Source organism: Chenopodium album, chromosome 22, assembly GCF_948465745.1.
Source record: "Chenopodium album chromosome 22, dcCheAlbu1.1, whole genome shotgun sequence".
Lineage (NCBI taxonomy): Eukaryota > Viridiplantae > Streptophyta > Magnoliopsida > Caryophyllales > Amaranthaceae > Chenopodium > Chenopodium album.
Window position 1 is genome coordinate 39,160,896 of NC_137855.1, and position 22,751 is coordinate 39,183,646.

At 32.0% G+C, this 22,751-nt stretch overlaps 2 protein-coding genes across 2 annotated transcripts; both read left to right on the forward strand.

Annotated features, from left to right (window-relative positions):
• Positions 1 to 3,664: 3,664 nt before the first annotated feature.
• On the forward strand, positions 3,665 to 5,528 carry LOC145605977 (ethylene-responsive transcription factor 3-like). The gene has a single exon (XM_081662048.1). It carries the CDS (start codon positions 4,076 to 4,078, stop codon positions 4,832 to 4,834), a length of 759 nt encoding a protein of 252 aa, XP_081518174.1. The 5' UTR covers positions 3,665 to 4,075; the 3' UTR covers positions 4,835 to 5,528.
• A 10,742-nt stretch (positions 5,529 to 16,270) lies between these two features.
• Positions 16,271 to 21,430, forward strand: LOC145605627 (uncharacterized). The gene is made up of 4 exons (XM_081661698.1): positions 16,271 to 16,695; positions 20,005 to 20,454; positions 20,534 to 20,840; positions 20,943 to 21,430. Exons 1-4 carry the CDS (start codon positions 16,291 to 16,293, stop codon positions 21,074 to 21,076), a joined length of 1,296 nt encoding a protein of 431 aa, XP_081517824.1. The 5' UTR covers positions 16,271 to 16,290; the 3' UTR covers positions 21,077 to 21,430.
• The last annotated feature ends 1,321 nt before the right edge of the window (positions 21,431 to 22,751 follow it).

Here is a 22,751-nt window from a genome sequence, read left to right on the forward strand (position 1 = left end):
ATTTAGCAATAAGATTTGAGTCAAAATTTGTGGATTACAATGAGTGTGGAATGTGGATACATAGAGCTTTAGAAGATTAAAACGAATATCCAGTACCTAAACCAACTCCACTTTCTTCCAATTGGTCACTCCCATTAGTAAAAAAAGTATGATGATTCAAATTAATTAGTAAATTATACTTTGATGTCCACATTTATGTTCATATTTAAGGGACTTTAATTTGTACAAACATTATTTTAATGGTGACATACCAATCAAATTTCTAATGTTGATAGGAATGGTTAAAAGCATATTCTCGTGATTTCTTTAAGTTATGCTGTTATGTTTCGATCTTATAGACATATAGTGCTCGAAATAAGCATAGTTTTCTGCCAATTTTGTGACAAAAAATCAAATAAGACACCATCTACATGGGGCAAATTATGGTGAACACGGAAGCATTGAGTATGGTGCTTCCATTCATAGATATACTTTGTATATAATTGTATGTTTGATCACGTCATGTGTCTCTCATGCATAACAATGTTATCTGTATAAAATCAATATTATGGATTTCAATTATTAGCTTAAGTTTTTTGTTTATAGTGTCAAGGGGGTGACAAAAAAAAAAAAAATAACGAGTTCAAGGGGGTGACAATATTATGGGTTTCAATTATTAGCTTAAGTTTTTAAAGTTATGACAAAAAAATAACGAGTTCAAATTTTATCTACCTCTACTAGTTCCTTCGGGACCTTTTTTGATTAAAGTTCATACGACTATAGTTATTTTGGAGAAAGTCATGTACATCAAGTCATCAATCCCAAGTATGTAATCTTAAAACCTAAATACTTGTATATTAGTCCTTTGAGCCCTTTCGCCTCTAAATACAATATTAGGTTAGATTTCTATTTAAAAAATTTTCTTAAAGTGCTAGCTCTATTACAACTTGTTTATATGAACTACAGATAATTTCAATAATAACCTTAACAGTCAATATCTTGTAGTATCCTTAAAATGTCATTATTTATCCATCGAATTTGGCACATTATTTATCGAGGGAAGAAGTAATACAAGTATACAACCAAATATCTTGGTATATATATACCCATTACTTATAGAACAATGTTACTCCTAATTATAGTTTAGGGCGGAGGATTTAAAAGTTATAGCTCGAAAAGGAACAGGTCCATGAAAAGAAAAGAATGATGATAAATCAAGTGAAATTATGATTAATTGGGTGAAAAATGAAATGCAAGCTGTAAATTGACCACCAATAATTGTCGTTTACTCTTTAATCAGCACTTAATCTTGATTAAAAATTGGATTACTAGCATACCACACACACAGGCACTCTTTTATTGGGCATGGACCAAATCAAAAATCAATTCAATTTTCTGTCACACGTCTTTGGGAGGCGAATTACATCCCATTTACTGTAAAAATTAAGGTGAAAATCCTTTACCATTACAATTAAACTTAACATGTTTGTTAATGAGCTAATTTGACCATAGTATATAAGTACATAATATTAAAAAATAATATTAATAATAATAAATATTAAAGTAGAAATTATAAAAAGTTGATACTTATTTTATAAGTTATAAGTATGATCGAAACAATAGTTAAACTGTCAAACAAAGTATGTGAATTATGTAAAGTCAAATTAAAATACGAAGTACATTAATATTAAAAAAAAAAAAATGAAGCATAGGCATAGCCGGTTCAGTATTGGCGCATAGCGCCTATATGATTTAGAAACATATAGGATGACAAAACGTACCACTACAGCATAATAGGTGATAGGTCGTAAGTATATTATGAGAAAATAATTAACAACAAAGGATGACAAAAAGTACCACTACATGCATAATGGTATACAAAAGTACTATTAAGACAATTTATACTTTAGTGGTACATTGTACATGCATAATAATACACAAAAATGTACCACTATAAAAAAAATATATCAAATGAAAAAAAAAAACTCATAATGCCCTCCTATATGGCTATATGTATGCTTAACATATAAGTGTTATGCCCCCTATGCGCCTATATGCACTCTGCATAGCCAAACGAAACCTAAATTAGTTCCATTTTAAGAAGTACTTGCAGAATTTTGCTCCAAAGATGAACCTCACTCGGTGACTTTGTTGACTGCTTGATTCATATACAAATATTGAATAATATGATAGTTACCGAGTGATAAAATGGAACTATTTAGGTTTCGTTTGGCTATGCCAATACTTCATCACATTTTTTTTTTAATTATTTTTATTAATTTACGTATTTCAATTTGACAATCCACATACATTATTAGGGCATGTTCTCTTCATATTATTTTCAGTTCAGTTCACTTCTGCTCAATTCAGTCAATTAGAACAGGCTCTTAGTTTGACACTTTAAGGGTCTGTTCTCATATGTTGAAATTCAGTTCTGTTCAGCTCCTAATTTGCTTCTCTTATAAAATATTCAGTTCAGTTCAGTTCAGCTGAGTTCAGTCAATGAGAACAGGCCCTAACTATTGTTTCATACTTATAAATTAAATATCTCAATTCTTTGTTCCCTTAAGATTTTAACAAACCAAAGCTAGTTTCTCGTACATTCTAGAGATTACACAATAAAAGATCTACATATAAAATAGGTGATTGATAATATAACTTCTTTACTTGAGTACTTGTAGTGTACAAATCAAAAACACAGTTTAATTTCCATTTTAAAAGAGATTGGCGTATTGGCATTGCATAATTGTTAATATAGTAACTTTTTTTTTTTATTAGAATTTGGCGGGTGTGTCATAAATGTGAGTTGATTATCTTAACAAAAGATTTTCATAAAAGTGGTTCATAACTGTTAATATAAATACCTTTTTGATTAGAATGTGGCGGGTGTGTTATAAATGGGTGTTGATCTTATAAGTCGTTATAAAAAATTTCAAATGATTCAATATTATTACCTCACTATTTAGAATTCGGCGAGTGTCTTACAAATAAGAGTTGAATACCCAGTTCGTTATGAAATCCAAACAGTTCATAACTGTTAATATAATTACCTTTTTTGAAAGGATTTGGTGGGTGTGTCATAAATGAAAGTCGAGTACATGCTTTGTTATTAAAAGGAAACTACATGCTACTGTAAAACATATTCAAATCAAAACACACACTGGTATTTCCGATTCTCCGTTCCCTCAAGACATTAACGAACTAATGCTAATAACTCGTAGCACATATTATTTCGACCTTCAAGGCTTGAACTATAAAATACATTCAAATCAAACACACTCTAGTATCTCAGATTCTTCGTTCTCTGAAAAATTTTCACGAACTAATGCTAGTAACTCGTTCATCACATTATTTTGACCTTCAAAACTTAAACCGTAAAACATATTCTTTGTCCTCTTAAGACTTTAATGAACTAATGCTAATCATATAATTTTGATCTTAAAGGCTTAAACATTGATAATCTACATCCAAAGAGCACAAGTACAAATACTTTATTTATCAATACATTCATACCGAGTACACGGTAACCGTATTTAAATTATTTTCTGGTAGAGTAGAGTAGTCGGTTTGTGGGGGCAAGCGAAGAGAAGGTAGAGATTTCGAGAAAGCAAACCAAAAACAATGCCAAAACGCAATAAAAATTATTCATAAAAATATAAATTATTAATAAACCAACCAAAAATAAAAAAATAAGATTCAAAGACTTCCTTCCTCTCAGAAAAAAAAAAAAAAAAAGGAGGAGAGAGAAAATATGCCTTCCATCCTCCTACCCACACATTCCTCCTCTTCCTTTTAGAGAGAGAAATTTTTTCATTTTTCTAGAGAGAGAAAAGGAACTGCCATTGTTACAACCACCACCACCTTCTTCTTCTTCCTGCAACAAAACAATCACTGCAAAAAATTCCCCATTTTTATTTTTAATAAATAAAAAATACCCACAATTTTTTTTTTGAAATTTAATATAATCCCCCATTTTTTCACCCACTATTTGACAAAGCTTTTAGCTTTTCCTCTTCCATTTTATCTCCTCTTTCTCTCTCTGTAAAACCACCCATTATTCATTCATTTTTCTCTCTCCTCGAAAATCCAATCAATCATGAGAAGAGGAAGATCAACGGCTAAGACAATCCAACCCCAAACCCAGAATGGATCTACACCGTTGGATCCCCCACCGGCGGCGATTGGAATCAACGGCTCAAATTCAAATGTAAAATTCCGAGGAGTTCGAAAACGGCCGTGGGGTAGATTCGCGGCGGAGATCCGTGACCCGTGGAAGAAAACCCGGGTTTGGTTAGGAACCTTCGATTCTGCAGAAGACGCTGCACGGGCTTACGATAAGGCCGCACGGCAACTCCGTGGCCCCAAAGCTAAAACCAACTTCCCACCTTCTTCCTCCAATCACAACCATCATCAAAACGACACTGTTTTAAACCACCCTTCTCCGTTCTACCGAAACGACGCCGTTTTGGTTGACCCTTATCATCATGGAACCGACGGTGTTGGTGGTGGTGGTTGCAGCGATGCCGAGATGATCCAACGGCCGGCTTCGAGTGGGATGAGTAGTACCGTTGAGTCTTACAGCGCGTCTCAGGCGATTCGGATTCGTCACGCGCCGCCGGTAAAAGCGCGTGTTGTTCACGCGCCGTCGGATGATTGTCGGAGTGATTGTGATTCGTCGTCGTCGGTGATTGATGACGTGGACGGTGATATTGCTTCGTCGTCTGCAGCCGTTGGATTTAACAGTGAGGTGGTTTTGAAGCAGCCTCTGCCGTTCGATCTGAATCTTCCGCCGCCGGAGATTGACGGGTGTTTTTACGGGTTTGAGGATTTTCCGACGACGGCGCTTTGTCTTTAACGGTAAAGAAAATTAATGGTAATAATTTGATGACGAAAAAAAAAATATTGGAAGAAGGAATTTGATGAAGGAAACAAAAAACAACTGAGTGATTCTCTTTCTATTTCTTCCATTTCTCTCTACTATGGGTTTAATTTTATGTTCTTTGAAATTTTAATGCGGAAGAACAGGAAAAAAAAAATTGAAAAAATGGGGAAGATTGAAATTGAAAAATGAAATATGGGTATGAAAATATATCATCATATATTATAATTATAATATATGATATGATATGGTATGATATGATGTTATATCATATGAATGATGTTGGGAGAAGATTAACTTGTAGTTTCTTGTTAAATTTTTTTTTTTTTTTGGTTGGTTATAAAAATTTCCCCCTTTGATTTTAGGGGGGAAATAGTGATTATATGAGATCTGTTGATTTCAGAGGAGAGAGAAAATGAGATTACAAAAATGGTGTTTGTTGTTGAAGAAGGGGGGTTTGAAGATTGGAGAGTTGTATTTTACTAATAGAAAAAAGAGATCTGATGAAATTGAGGGAAGGGGTATTTTAGGTCTTGTTTAGAATGAAAGATCAATGCTAATACTCCCCCTTTTCATTCAACTTCAACCCCCCCTTGTTCATCACTTGTATTGTAGAGATAAAGAGGAAATTTCTATCATGAATGAATGAGAAAACAAAATTTCTTATTTACATGTTGATGATGGAGCTTCGAGTTTCGTTATTTATGTTCTTGTTTTCGATTGCTCGAATACGAGTTTAAGCTTCTGCTTTTGTTGTTGTTGTTGTTCATGAACTTGTAATTATCTTACCTTTGTGTGTATATGCTTGACATGATCCTATTGTGTTTATCAAACGTGGAATACATTTTGGCTAATTTGAATATCTTGAACCTTTTCTCACTATTGTGTTTGTGAGGATTAACCATCTAAGCTCAAAATGAGATCAATCTGTAATGTGCATATTTGAGCAGGTGAAATCGTTCCGTCGTGATTCTTTGTTGTTGTTTACAGATCATGAATATGCTTCATTTTGCATCATGTATTACATTCAACATGGATTTGTTCATTCTACTCTTTATCTTCATTTACTCATGTCATTAGATCGGTATTAGCCAAGGGCGATGTTTTAGTCTTGTTTATGAATTTTTTACTCTCATTTTCATGGTCATTAGATCGGTATTAGCCAAGGGCGATGCTGGTTGGATCAATAGTCTATCTTGTGATTTTTTCGATGTCCTTTGCTCGAATGCTGTTGTTTATGCTTGACTGAAAATCTCTTTAAAGATGCCTTTAATTTGAACATTTGATTGATAGGAAAACTAGATGCTTGTGTTTTGGGTCTTCCTTTTGGGATCTTTTGTTCAACATTTGGTTTACAATTCATCATCTTTGCCCTGTAGTTTTTGTTCTTTTCTCTTTTTTTATTTTCCTTCTTTTTTTCTGTATTCTTTAGAATTGGGTTTTTGCAGACTTTATTAGATTGCTATGATTATGCACAAAATCCTTTTGCTTGTAGGTGTGAAGATGAGTAATCATGTCACCCCTCTTTACAGGAATCTTTTTTGATAAGATTTTTTTTGCTGATAAAAGGCTCATTTTATTTCACGTCATTGATTAAAACTTGCTTTTATTTCCTGGCATGGCATACCCAAGATTGAAGGATTCTGGATGCTTCTTCGTTACCTTTTATCTTCGTGTTCATTATGATTTTTATTTTTCTAGTGTTTGTAGAAGACTTGGTTATACATTTGGCGTATTTAGGGGCGTTATCAGCTGAACCAGTTGCAGTTTTGGTAGTGGATAAAAAAAAAATGAGATTCAGGGTTTTGATTAACTTTCCTCTATGCATTGGGTTATGCATTCGGCGTACTTAGGGGCGTAATTGGCTGAACAAGGGGCAGTTTTGGTAGAGAAAGAATGGGATTCAATGCTTTGTTTAACTTTCCTTTTGCATTGGGTTATGCATTCGACGTATTTAGTAGCGTTTTTGGTTTAATAATGGGCAGTCCTGGTTATGAAAGAGAGGTCAAGTGATTTGTTTATCCTTGCTATATTACAAGTTTGGTTATGAATTGGGCTTACCTAGGGGCGTATTCGGCATCCTCGGGAAAAATCGAGGGGCATTTTGGGAAGAGAAAGGGATAAGAGCTATCTATTAGATTCATTTAACCCTTCATATATGGAATTTGGTGTGTGTGCCATTATGAGTTTTGGATGTAATGTGTGGGTGGGAAGTGGGAACTAGGGAAGGTGAGGTGATGAAAACTTTGGTTAGGCATAGTAGTTGTATGAATGTTGGATTTTTTATATCAACTTCTAGACCTACCTAAATGTGTTACTAGACAACATTTTGACCTAAAAGCTTATTGTTTTTGGTGCATTATTTTTGTCATCCACCTCTCATTTTTGGTTTCGGTTGTTGATTTTTAAATTATATGAACAAATTTAGCAGCTGGAAATTTGTTAGTATAATTTATATTTGAGGTGTTTTTTCTTTAGCAACTCACAAAAACCTTTTTTCTAAAAAATACATATAAAAAACAGACGTGTTATTTCATATTTTTTTTATTCATTTTTTGTGTGACGGAAAACTTTAATAATATTCGCAGTCAATCTAAAAACCATTGTTGCGGAGTATGAGATATTGTTACATTCGTTTCAATGTATAGTTTAATCATCAACTTTAATCTATAATAATATGTAATGAAATATTATTATGGTCAAAAGTTTGTTTTGGATACCGCACAAAATGGAAAAAGGCCTAGGATGAAGAGTATTTTGTATTGCAAAGATCAAAATCTATTGAAGTTTTGTGTTAGCTTGGCTACATCTACTTGTTATTGTTCAAATTTGATTATCAATGTTTTCGCTTGCTTAAGTTTTGTTACAATCAAGGTGCTTTGTGAAGTATAATTTTGGACCATATATTAGTAAACATATCTTCAAAGGCAAGTTGTCGACTGGATGAGTTGATTTCTTGTCCTTTCAGTATGAATTTTGACGAGCACTTTGAGTGATTATGCGTTTGATGTATTATGCTTGTAAATCATGCAATTTGGCGACCATTACTTTTTGGTTTATGCTTGTTAAGCTAACTTTTTGCTCCTAATTATTTTTATGAGCGACCACGGCATACTTGAAAAAATACATGTATTTGTAGATGCAAGTATTCTGTACTACTTGTCGAAACTGAAGGCTAAACGTTTGAGCAAAAAATAAGATCTCACTTGATACATTTATTCATTATACATTATCAATATATCGTACACATAAATTCAAAGTTTGGTTAAATCAAACAATCAGATTAGATTAGTCTGGATCAGATAATGTGTCTTTAAGACATTTCCATAGCCTATTAGCCTTGTTTTAAAACATTTTGCTGGGAAAACATGCAAATTGGAAAACCCTTTTTTTTTCTTCATATTGTAATTTACATTTCTAATGGCCTAATATGAGAATTTCAATTTCAACCCGTCACATAATCTATATGAGGAATTCTGAACCTCTAGTACTTTCACTTTTACTGCATTTGGAAAAAAAAAATGTCATAACACGTGTTGATATTTCATTATACTTTAAATGATATCATTATGATACTAATAACCTTATTCAGTGATAACAACGAATGCAAAAATGTTTTGTTGATATCAATATGATTTGTTGTTAGTATCATGTGAAATACCAGCGTGTGTTATTTGAGTCATTCGTGACTCTAACAATTGGAGGCTAAGAATTCCTCTAATTTATATTGCTAGAGAAAACCTATTTGTAACTACCAAGGGACAAAAGATCCAATAAACCTAATGTCACCAATTCGTTGTTTAACTCAAGTAAGGATGTTAATATCGTGTTTTGGCGTTTTTATTCAATGTAATGTGAGTTTGTGATACACATAAAGAAAAGTAGAAAACCACTAAATAAGGAGTATATATCTAGGTTGTGAGAATTTGTAGGTTTTCTAATAACTTGTAAATGAGTATATTGAGGATTGAGAAAATAAATTAACTAGGTGGTGAATTGGTGATGGTTTAGTTGAGAGATCAATTCAACCATTTCAATTCAACATGCTAGTGATATTCATTGTTCATGGAGAATTTGGAGGGCCATGTCGAATTACAAAATATCTTGGAGAAATTTTAAATTCTTTGAATTGGAGAGGGGAAAAACAGGAAAAGAAATGTAAGAATAAGTTCTTTCTTATCTAAGGAAGAATATAAGTATTTTCAATTATACTTTCATGCTTTATAATATATTTATTCAAAATGTGTTATGTTAATAATGATGGATCAAAATCATGGTTTGATTCCAAAAAGATACAATGTTAATATGTTTTAATATTAAAAAATAGGGTTACATACATGTTCAAACAATAAATTTAAAGTACTTACTAAAAATTGAAAAGTAGACCCATACAATGCTATAAAAAATAGGATTTATATATATATATATATATATATATATATATATATATATATATATATATATATATATATATATATATATATATATAAAATCCTGGCTTTCCTCAACTTATCTACTAAAACAAACTACGTTAAAATACCCTCTCTTTTTTTTCACGAGAACTACATTAAATACCAAATTCCTAGCTTTAATTATTTCTAAAAAATTTATTACTCCCTCCGTCCCCAAAAGAACGACCCATTTGGGTTGATTACGCAGGTATTAAGAAAGTTAAATGAAAAGAAGTAAAAGTATATTGAAAAGATAAATTTACATGGGGTTTGTAAAAAAAATAGAGAGAGAAAGTAATAAAATTACATGGAAAATCAAATTTTTATATGGGGAAGCTAATTTTGCGCAAATATTGTTGCAAATTGGTGGGTGTTTTAATGCAAATGGGTCATTCTTTTTGGGACTAAAATTAGGCCAAATGGGTTGTTCTTTCGGGGACGGAGGGAGTAGTTTTATATGCAAAATAAGTTGATTGGAAATCTACTAAAACAAACTACGTTAAAATACCTCTATTTTTCCACGAGAACTACATTAAATACCAAATTCCTAGCTTTAATTATTTCTAAAAAATTTAGTAGTTTTATATGTTGATTGGAAATCAAACAATTAATATTTTTATTTTTTGTTTTTTTTACCTCCCACTTGCAATCAAAATATTTTACTTTAATAATGAGCCTAATATTGAACCTTTCAAAAAAAAAAAAAAAAAAAAGCCTATTATTGAAAATTATCGTCCTTCGCCTAAGGACACACAAATTATATAAGTAATGAGTAAATTTGTCATTCAAATAAAAACTCATTTTACTTTATTAATATCAGCAAACAAATAAATATGTAGTAAAAATAAAAGCTTGTGTTATAAGAAGAGCATCAAAAATAGTGTTTTCATTATACATTAAACACACACAATACTACATAAGCTGTGATAATTGAATTCGTCTTAAACATAATTAAATCAACAAAAGTGGTCCAAACTTATACAGTATTTGCTCACATCTTGATTTGTGACCAAAGTAGGTTTAATTAGGAAGCCAAAGGAAGTTGGCAGAAACTTAGCTTAATAACTTTCCAATGTGTTACTCCTACAACTCTTAAGGATTTAAAGCATAATACTTGTATGTTAGAAGTATAGATTTTATTTACCAAAAATTATCAGAAATTCATATTTCCATGAGTTAGACATAAATAAATAAATAAATAAATAGAGGAAGATGGAAACCAAAGTGGATTGCACATCTTGCCAACTTTGACCTGCAAAATGCTAAAGTTTGTTTCTTTTTTCTTTTTATATTTTAAATAATATTTTTTGGTTGGTTGAGCGAATGATGTATAGTTTTGAGGCTTCTGCCTCCCTTAAAACTCCAATCTGGATGCCAAAGCTACACGCCTCCCAATACCGGCCTTTTATTTATTTATTTATTTCAATTTTTATTCAACTTTCAAATTTGGCTTTGGTTAATTATACTTGTTAGGCAATTTATTATAACTAAAAAAAAAAAAAAAAAAAATCTTTCCCAATGTATTCAAACTTTCCTATATACTTTAACTTCTATTTCAATACTTGGTATTTTTTTTATTGGAACTTCTAAATTAGTATTGTGTACATGCATTCATTCAAAAATGATTCACTTCAGCTCCAATCAGTTCAGTTCTAATCAGTTCAGTCCAGTTCTTAATTTCCCTCTCTTATAAATATTCATTTCAGCTCAGTTCAGTTCAGCTCCAATCAGTTCAGTTCAGACATTTAATTCAGTTCAGTAAATGTGAACAACCCCGTAGCATGAAAGATTGTGAGGTTGGAAGTTCAATCCCTACTAGAGACATTTTGAGGGTGGATATCCCTTACCCTTCTCCCTCTCACTCTTAAAGTGTCTGAGTGTCTGACCCGCAAATATACTGCAAGCAGCCAAGCATATATAGCATATTGTGTGCTTGTATATAATTAAGGACAAAGTGTAGTCAAGCTTGTATAATTTTGTAGGGTTGTTTGTGGATTATAGAAAAGCTACTCATGGCCCAGAAAGAGTTCGAGGGTGATCAAATTTAGATAAGATGGACTTTGTTTTCCTTACAATTAGCATTTATGTTATCAAGATTAATTCCAAATATTGCATAAAGTTAACTTGAGAAAATCAAGTAAAGATAAGTTAGGTTCAAATATGTAAAACTTACTAAATAAGGGTGAAATGACTGCGAGGCTTTAGCCAACTTGACTTATTGGTTTATGGCTTGGTGAACATCAAGTTAACATCTATCTTAATTAGTCTTAAAAGATTTTATTTTGAGGGATAATTAGACTTATAAGATAGACAAGTTAAAGTTGGCTTGATTAAACTATCATTTGAATTTTGAATCATACTAGTAGGGAATAGGGATGATTAAGGGGAAAAAAAAAAACTCAAAATAGTATAGCGGCTTGAGTTTAAAATATTTTTTTTTTTTTTTTTTTTTGAAAGAGAGTTTTAAAATAATTTAAAAATATTTAAAATGCTTTGTTTAATACGTCTCATATTTTTTTTCTAAAATGAATTGTCATGATTTTTGACCCATTAAAATGGCAAATTAGACTATACAGATAACTAGATAAGTGGATGATGTGTGTTCTGCGCTCAAACTACAAAAATAGTATAGAATAAAAATTAAGAGCTTATATGATCTTCATATATAATTCAATACGTAGTATAAAGTTCTTTTGTCACAATCTCATAAAATTATGATTTTAAATTTTATTTTCTTTTAAGAAAATAGCGCACATCATGCTATCAAGTGTAGGATTTAAGTATTATATAGTACTGTATTAGTTTAACTTGTTTACCAAATTAAAGTTGATGAGCATATACGTATAATTTAGAATTGATTGCTCAAAGTCAAAGGTTGATGAAACTTGATCTGACTTCACTCTTAAAACGATCTTGGCCCAAATTGGATCATATTGAAGCACGGCCATTGTTGATGAGAAGATGGAGGACACTAATGGAAACCTTTTTATTTTTGGTCTAAAGTAGAAACTTTATTAATTCGGTCCATAAATTAGATTAGGATTAAGTCTAATCATTTATAGTCTCATTTGTCCTCATTCTCAAATAATGTTCAATTATAAAGGAAGAAAACCAACACACTCACCACCTTACATTACTTCATACATTAAATAATTTGATAAATTATATACATTCAATTATTCACAAGGTATTCATAGGTGTTGGATGATAAGATAGGACTACTAGGAATGAGTTTTTATCACGGAAGAAAAGATTAGGGGTACAATTAGTGAGATTTATCATGATTTATCCCATAAAGATGTACAAATATAAAAGTTTAAAGTCTGATCGGAATTCTTTTTCTTGCCTTAAAAAATGTCGGTTAAAGTTTCACTTAGTAAAAATTCAATGGTAATCCTAACTTATCTAAGTTCACTTATAACTAAGTACACTTGATGTGGATCGGATAATAGAGAAGAAAATGAAGAATATGCTTCATGCATATGCATTAATGGATAATGTGGATCACATGATCCTTTCGTTTTTGTGATTATTTCTCTCACATGATTTTGCAGTTTTTGTTTATTTTTTAAAGTTTTTTTATTCTAAACTTTATTATACTTCTATGTGTTAGATTGAGGAGGATGCTGATTTAGTTGCCCACTTGGATAAGGCTAGATAAGGTCATAAGGGATGTTTCTTTATTAACTTTTGTTTGTTATACAAGTATATTATTATATTTAAAAGAGAAATAAAAACTTAAAGAGCTTAGACTACTACAAATAAAATAGTACTTCGTGTAATTACATTCATTTGTCTATTCTTAAAATCACTCTCATCTTAAATAATTAGGTATGTCACATATATGGTATATAACTTATACAATCTCTGTTTCATAATATTTTTTACTTTGAGGTATTATTTGTGAGATATAAAATATTTCAAAGTTACAAAGAATATGAAACGAAGGTAGTATATTGATTGAAAAAGAAAAAGAAATTATAGGTTGAAGCATCATCACCATATGAGTCCTCAAGCATTACACATGAATGAAGTGCATGTAGATACATACTATTGATATTGATTTAATGATAATAACTCAAATGTGAGTTAAGGATAATTACAAATTGAAAATTTATTGATTTTGTATGTAGTTAGAAAATGTATCTGTTATATACTTGTCCTTACTAATAGTTATTATTTTTTTTCTAGATATAATGTAAATCAAGATCTTGACATATTGGTAGTCATCAAAAGATAAACAATCCAACATTTTGAAATATGATACGTGTAAGGCTGATGTGACAAGTTGTTTAGAGCACAAAGTCGGGTTATGTTGATTGTCTTAAGAAAGAGTCGTTTAAACTTGTGTTAGAATGTTATTAATAAGAAAGGCGAAGAAAATTAATTAGCGTATTTATGTTTTGTAATCCTGTATTTTTCAATCAACAATTAAATGAGTACTTTGTCTTATATTCATGAATTTCCAACAACTATTTTTCAATCTATACCCGCTCTCAATTCCTAAAACTCTTATATTCAAGTCTCATATGCAAAATAAAGCTTTTAGGCCTATCAACTTAATGATTAGGGTAGAAATCATATAATGATGAAGGATTAAAGACTAAATTTTATATTTTCATTTTTTAATTTTTTGTAAAAAAGGTTGCAAAAGGGAACTAATTTAGGTAAAATTTGATCAGTGAAATCTTTAAAAACTTTAACCAACTAAATAAGCCGAAAACCGAAATCTACAAGTTCAACAATCAACATATTGGCATATTGCTCATTCATTGCTATATACACTTTTTGTTTTTTTGGGCACTACAATTCAATTGGACATTGCTATATTCATCTGAAAAATCTGATGGGCTTCAAAAGTTGTCTGATGGACTTTTTGGGCTTGCCTTTTTGTAGTCCATTCACCATCATAAGGCTTAATGGGCCTGGGTTTTATTACAAGTCAGAATTTTACTCGAAGAGTTAGAACTATAAAATCATGGCCCTCAAACCTTGATCCAGTTAGTACAAGTGCACGACCAAGGTTTTTTCGAAGTATAATATATAATTATTATTACTATTTTTTTTTTTTTTTTACTTAGCAAAACTAAACTTTAAAAATGGAATATTTAATTTTATTTTACTTGAGAGGTATATCAAGGTTATTAAAATAGATTAGTCTTAAATTGTTATCATCTCCAAAATTATTTAGAAGATCCGCAATTTACAATGTGATGCAACTAAAATAGGAGGAAATATTAATATTTTTCATTTCATTACACTATTATTTACAAAGTATTAGATTTTAGAAATCAGAATTTGAAATGATAATATAAAGTATATAAGAGTTAATTAAGTTATGATAAGTATCAACTAGCTCGGATTAGATCTAAGAAAGGGTACATCAGATTGGATAAGTGAAATCGCGGTTAGAAAAACACAATTGTAGGACTCGACGACTCGTAGTATGTGCATTATATATATACCTTTGGACTTTTGGAGAAGTCTTGTATAGCTACGTACTTATTCAATCTCGTTTCCCACAACTCGATTAGTACTTAGAAAATGGCATTCAACTCTCACATAAAATGCTTTGCTTGAATGTGTTGAAACTGTACTTTCCAAGTTTCCTACAATTATTGTCATTTCTCAAAATGAATTCAGACACATCACGTATCCAATTTTCCTTTTAACAGAAAAGGACATCCATTCAAATAAAAATGTGACAAAATTCATATTTGCTTCATTCTTTTCACACTCTTTCAACTTGCAACACCTTTTAGTAAAAAATTAAGATACAACTTTACTTCATCAAACAAATTCTAATACAACTTTTACTTTTATAAAACCAAATTAAGTAGTGTTTTACAAGGGGTTGAAAGACTTGTAATTAAAGATACAACAATGAGATTTCCACACGAAAGAATTCATACAATAATGTACTAGTGTTAGACAAGATGATAAACTTTCAAATACGGAGTATTATTATATCCACTCAGATGTAATTGTTGCATACGTTATTATGGGATGTTCAATTCACATTACCAATTTTAGTCTTAGTTTTATGTATAATTTTTTTTTTTTAACATATTTCTATTGTATTTTTCTTTTCTATTTACTAGTTTTATCCTGAGATAGATAGAGAGATTTTTAGATTCTAGTGGCCTATTCCTGAGATAGAAGGTTAATTAGACCCATATACTCTATTCCTACTTAAAAATATGACTAGGGAGAAGAGGAGTATATAAAACAGCAAAAACCATGTGATTAGGCCTTCTATTAACCAACCTTAAAGCTTAATATAGCCAATACATACAATAAACTTGACTTTTCTAACAACTGTACTAAAACCTTTTTGTCTAGGGTTCTCAGCCACCATGGCATAAATGCCTATAAATAGTCATTAAATGAAGATTAAGATTTCAAGTTACGTCTATTTACACTCACCATCAAGTGCTAACGTAGGTATCAGAAGAGATTTCCTTAGACGAATTGAATAAAAATCGAGGTTAGCTTACAAACAAGCAAGTTTGTATGTATAAGTTCGTTTTTAAAACCAAAAACACGTACAAATCTGTTTACAAATCGTAAAAATTTCATACTCGAAACATATACAGTGAAATAATTGGATCATATTGTGACAACTAAGTAACTAACACAACTTTGATTATTGATAGGGGAACAACTAGTATCAATTACAAAAACTATTATAAGTAGTTTAGAATTTCTAATTAAACTATAGAGTAGTACTAGTAGTCGGCACTAACTAAAAGACAACCAAATAAGAGCATAAAATCTAAATGCCAAATAATACACCAAAACTTTTGTGATCCACAATTAAACTAAGGGTCCCATTTGTCGTATTAGTGGCCACAATTTTATTTCACACTATCTATCTTTCCCTTCTTTTCAATCATTGTTCTTATTAATCTACTTATCAAATATAAAAACACTTATCAAATTTTTATTCTACAACAACAACACAAAAAAATAAAAATAAAAATGGCAGAAGATGAAGTTTTAATTTCCAAACACCAAAATAAATCATATAATCGTAGCTTATCCCATGCTAACGATGAATTATGTACAGTTCGTTCTTATTTACGTTACATGTGCGTAGACCAATCAACAATTTTCAATATTATTATTTCATGGACCGTTTTCATCTTTTTTACCATCATAGTTCCTGCATTTTCCCATTTTTACTTGGGTTGTGAAACTTGTGATGCTAAGCACCATCGGCCTTACGACGGTACAGTGCAGCTCTCTCTATCTAGCATCGCGACGTTGTCGTTTTTATGCTTGTCTAAGTTTGTGAGGAAGTTTGGTGTTCGGAGGTTCTTGTTCTTTGATAAGCTTGTTCATGAGAGCAACTCTGTTAGGAGTCACTATACTTCACAACTTGACGTATGTTTCTAATTCCTTTTATTTATTATTGCTTGATTGCTTATCCATATTTAATATTTGATTTAATTATGATTTTAACTTAAATTAAACAGAGTTTTTATTGGAGTGAGTTGACTGGTCGAGTTTATAAATTAAATTTTATAAAATAATCAACTCTTTAACACGTTAAATTATCTGTTTGGATACATATGAATTTCTAATTTGAGTGAAATTGGATTGTGTAAAGTGATCTTATATTCTTGAACTTTAGTGGTTCTATAATATAACAACAGTACAAAACTACAAGTATGACTTTAGTTTTAGTCTACATTTGTTAGAATGTTAGATTGTGTTAGGTGAGGCTTGATTATTGATTTGGATGAATGTTGTTGCTAGATTTGGTCCTTGCTACCTTGTTGTATGACTTTTGAGACCAATGATAAGGAGAAACATTATGAAATACGAAATTTATTGGAATTAGGAAGATCAAAATGAAGAAACTTTACTAATTAAGTTAGTTGATAAGGAATAAGACATATTTTAACTTATCAAAATGATAAATAAATGCTATATATGAACTACTCATTAACTCAAATGTATAAAGGAGCAAATTTAAAAGGTTATAAGCACTAAACTCTCACGAAAACATCAACTAATTCTTATCTTCAATAGTTACTTTTGAAAACAATATTCTTTTTTTCTTTCTTATCGGCTTGTAGTTCATTTCATTAGTTAACTCCGATCAATCGATTTCATCTATGTTTTTTGAGAAGCATTAAAGTATTTAATTAGTAATATTTGCCACTAAATGATTTATACTTTGAGGACGACATTCATCTTTACACCCTATTTTATTTAAACAATGATATTTCTTATTGTATTAATGGAATCTTACCATTACTTTCTACGTTCAGGTTATGACACCTAAATCGATAATAATAGTATAAAAATACTCCCATTATTTTACTATACTTTGCGGTTTACACAACCGTACATATAAGAAATGGATGATCCATGTCCATGGAAAGGATCCCGTCCTCAAAAGAACAAGCTTCCCATGACCCCATATTCCGCTTTCAATTCACAAAGCATCTCATTCCAACACAACATGTGGCATCCATTGCGGATGAGATTGACAAACCTTTAATTTTTATAAATAATGAGTTTGACAATATTATGATTTCTTTATTTAATGATGAAAATGACAACATGCTAATGTGTTACATTAGAGTATTAGACCTACCTATATAAAACAAAACAAAAAAAATAACACGACTTATCACAACTGTATCAATCTTCTATCATATAAATTGTTTACCAAACCCAAAAAACAGTAGATAAAAATTGTAACAACCCCAAAAAAACAAAAAAAAAAAACCCCACAAAAAATAATGGAGGAAGAAGATTTAATACCCAGAAATCAAAAAAAGTGTTTTGATCGAGTATTATCACATGCACAAGATGAATTGCAAAGTTATCGTATTTATCTACGTTGGATGTGCGTGGACCAATCAGATTGGTTGAATACTATCATATCATGGTCTGTATTTTTGGTATTTGCAATCATAGTCCCTGCATTTTCGTATTTTTACCTCACATGTCCTTCGTGTGATGACAAGCATAGACAACCATACGACGCCGTTGTGCAGCTCTCATTGTCAAGCATTGCAACGCTGTCGTTTTTGTGTCTTTCTCATTTTGTGAGGAAGTTTGGTGTCAGGAGGTTCTTGTTCTTTGATAAGCTTTACAATGACAGTGATTCTGTTAGGCATCATTATACTACCCAGCTCAATGTATGTTTCTAATTTTGGAGGATTTTTTGAATAATTTTTGTTCATGTTTTAGTATTTTTGATGATTTTTGAGGTGGGGTTTGATTATTGAATTGCATGATTTGATGGGTGATTTTGGTTTTTTGGGTTAATTTGGTGTTTTAATGGGATAATGATGTAGACGAGATTTGATCAGAGTTCGACATCCCAGGACTTTGACCAAATAACTAAGCTTTTGTGGTTTTTTGGTGTTTATTGATTTTGATTAAATTGGGTGATCTTGTAGTTGAGTTCAAAGTTTTATGGTGTTTTTATCTTTTAATTTGATGGGTTTTGAGTGTTAACTAATTTTTAACCTGGGTGATATTTATTGCTGCATTTGATTCCTTGTATCAGTTTGATGGTTGATTCAATTGGGTGTGAATTTGGTTATTTTTTGTGGCCTTGTGGGTATTTTTGTTATTCTGATTTTATGGGAAAGTCAGAAAATGGACCAATTGGCAATTGTTTAAGGAGTATTTTATTGTTGTAGATTGGTTTTGCACATTACAAATTAGAGTACATAGAAAGATATGCTTAAGTGAGTTACACTCCTTGGATAAGATGTATTCTTCATAATAAAACAAAGAAGATTTTATGTGAATTAAGGAGTTTAGTATAATGGAAGGACCAAGATTGTTGTTGTCGTAGTGGCTGTAGTCGTGGTTGTCTTAGGTGACACTCCTATAGTAAAAACCAAAGAAGATCCAAGTTTGATACTTGGAGGGTTTGGAAAAATGAAAACCTCTTGTCATATATGCTTTGGAGGAAAAAGTTTAGCTGGAACGGGGTCAACTGTTAGTTTACCAATATGCTTGACATAAGAAAACAAGTAAGGAGTACATCTTAACAAAACAGCAATTTACATACCTTTGATAGCCTAAAATTTTGAGTAGCTATTTCTATTACTACAGGTATTTCATGCTAAATGCCTTGGATTGGTTATGGCATTATTGAGTACTATAGTGGCATGTTTCGCTGACCACTAGATCATCGTGTTGCTTTTTGGCTTGGCTGTGTACCAAAGGAGATGGACCTAATGAGCGATGCATCGTTGATGTTTGGAGACAATAGTTGTGTATATGCTTTATCAATCTATTACTGCTTATCCTAGCATAACCATAAGACTTCTTACATGTCCTACCATACCATAGATACGACTAGGAAGTTGGCATTTTGCACAATGGTGGCGGATTATCCCAGAAACCAGGAGTCATATATCAGACTGATTAAATTTTAACCTCCTAATTGCTCTTTTACACCTTCTCCAAGGCTCCAGCTACATGAATCCATGTGGCTGGAATGCCTAAATCATTTGGCCATTAAAACCCTGATCAATCAATTACGACTTTGTACTTCACGAACTAGGCCTGGTTGAGGATCCCTACCAAAATTTCCAACTAGTCAAGTGAAATTTCTTATTGTCTTCACTATTTACAAACTTTCCACTCTAATGTCATTGTGAATTGATTAATGATAGTAGTAATGATGAATTAACTTTTCTTTTTTGGTTTATGCAGAGATCATTGAACATTCTGTGTATATTTGTTATCCCATGTTTTGTAGCTGAATGCGCATATAAAGTCTGGTGGTATGCTACTGGGGCCTCCCGAATTCCCTTCTTGGGTAATGTCATCTTGAGTGACATTGTAGCCTGCTCATTGGAGCTAATCTCATGGATTTATCGTACCTTAGTCTTTTTCCTGGTCTGTGTCCTCTTCCGTCTGATATGCTACCTCCAGATATTGCGGCTCAAGGATTTTGCGTCTGTTTTTGAGGTAGATTCAGATGTGGCTTCTATTCTAATAGAGCACCTGAGGATCAGGAGGCACTTGAGGATCATAAGCCATCGTTACCGTGCATTTATTTTATTTTCCTTAATATTGATCACTCTGAGCCAGCTTACTTTCCTGGTGTTGACTACCAAACCTAATGCTGATATGAGCATATTCAGGGCCGGGGAACTAGCAGTATGTCTCTTTTTTAATCATCTGAATACTAGTTAATGCTCTGAAACCACTTTATTTATTAATACTACTTCTGGTGCAGCTTTGCTCTGTGACTCTATTGGCAGGGTTGATGATAATACTGAGAAGTGCTACAAAGATCACGCATAAGGCACAGGCAATCACCGCTCTATCAGCCAAGTGGCATGTCTGCGCAACGATTGACTCCTTTGTCACTTCTGAGACTGAATTGCCAGGAGCAAACCATACTAATGCAGGTCTCTTTGATCCTAGGAGCTTAGATTCAGATGACGATGATGCAGGATCTGAGGAAGATGATGTCGATACTACCAAATTGCTCCCGGCTTATGCCTACAGCACGATCTCATTCCAGAAACGACATGCTCTTGGTAAGCTTAAAATTGTGTTACTTAAAAACAGAAATATTTATGATTGCTTATGTAGATTAGATATTGAAGCTTATATATTGCACTCTTTTTTCTGTATAACAGTAACATATTTTGAGAGAAACCGAGCTGGAATTACGTTGTATGGATTTATGCTGGATAGAACTTGGCTTCAACTTATTTTTGGTGTTGAATTATCCTTAGTACTCTTCTTGCTCAAAAAGACCATCAATTTTTGATGAAGTAATCATGATATTTAGTGATTTGGCTCCTAAGATCATATCAAACCCCTGCTTAATCTCCGTGAAGTTCTCCCTTTTTGTCATTTGGAGTGATGAGCGAGGAGTTGCAGCCTTTCAGGGCTGGAGAGAGAGAGAGAAAGAGAGAGAGAGAGTTTAAGCTGACGTATGACTTGTTTCGCAGTCTTGGTTCGGTCTTCCTACAAAGAGGCACCATTGCAGTATAGTGAGCTCCACCATTTTGTTTTATAATTTGTAATGTTCTTCCTGTTGTCAATTCTAAGATCCTTTTTTTATAATCTTGTAATTAACATCTCCACTTTCTGTGATATATCATATATGTTTTTTTTTGGATCTTTTATGTGATACTATAATCAGTGCATTGTATGGCAGTATGGGCGTGCGTATTCCTGTAATATGGTCCGATATTGTGCTGTATTCGTATGACTGTATGGTCCTGTGTTGTAATCTTATGACCGCATGGTTCTGTCTCCTGTGCTTTTTTACTAAAAAAATATAATGGAGCATTTGTTCTAAGTTTCTGACTTTTAGCTCTAATCTTCTCGAGTTCTTGCTACATAAATTGAGTTAATGAAGGAAAGACGATTGCCTGAAAAAAGCTTCAGCAAACAGCTGCTATGCATTCAGTTGACATACAAACTTGTACTCTTATTATGTAATGCTGGTAATACTCGACAGAAGTGTTGCTCATTACGTATATGATATTGTTTGCTTTGGTCCTAGACTGCACAGCCTTGGTTTTTGGCCTTTTGGGCACCTAATGGAGTAGGTGGACACTTATAAGTTATAAGGAACTAAGCAAGTCACCACATCCTTATTCTTACTAGGTGGGGCTTGGATTGCATACCCTAACATAGAATTACGCGGTTAATGCTACTCCTTTCGGCCTGGTGACCGAGTCTCACTCCTGTAACATGCTAGGATTTGGGAAGTTTATATAATCCAATGTATGTGCATAACCTTGATTAAATAAATACCGAGTACTTAGGTAGCTAAGTTACACGGGATTTGAGACTATACTTAGAAAATTTCCTGCATTTCCTCTAAGTTGGCAAATAGAAGTCAGAATGTTAAGTTGCCAAAAACAAAAGAAGCCGTAATGTTGAACATCAGCCCATGTGCAAAGTCAGCAATGAGCATAGATTTTGCGACACTCCAGCTTAAGTCAATTGACCATTAGTTGTCCTTGGGCCGTCAACTTAATTTTAGCCAAACTAGTGCTTTAAAAATGAATGTTTGATTGACATTGTACATTGACGGATTCAATTTTTGGCTTTCTTAGCTTTACAAATTTATAGGGAGAGTTAGAATTTGATCTACTCTCATACTCTGTCGACTATCGTCTCTTCTCAGTTCTCACCATGTAATTTTCTTTTTAGGCGGGGTAAAGAAGTCATAACTTAAAAATATATACTCCGTATCATCTCTGTTTCTTATAATTTACAATAAAATAATTTTTTATGTCTTACAAATAATAAGAAACGGATATATTACCACTTATCTCAACTAAATGACTTATAGATTTCATCACATACGCCATGTACGACCATCCTTCCAGCTCGTCTTCTACGACTCTTGCAACCCTCTTTCATCCTCCTCCTCCACCACCACCACTCTACCCTCTATAACCCCATCACTTCACAATATTCACTCT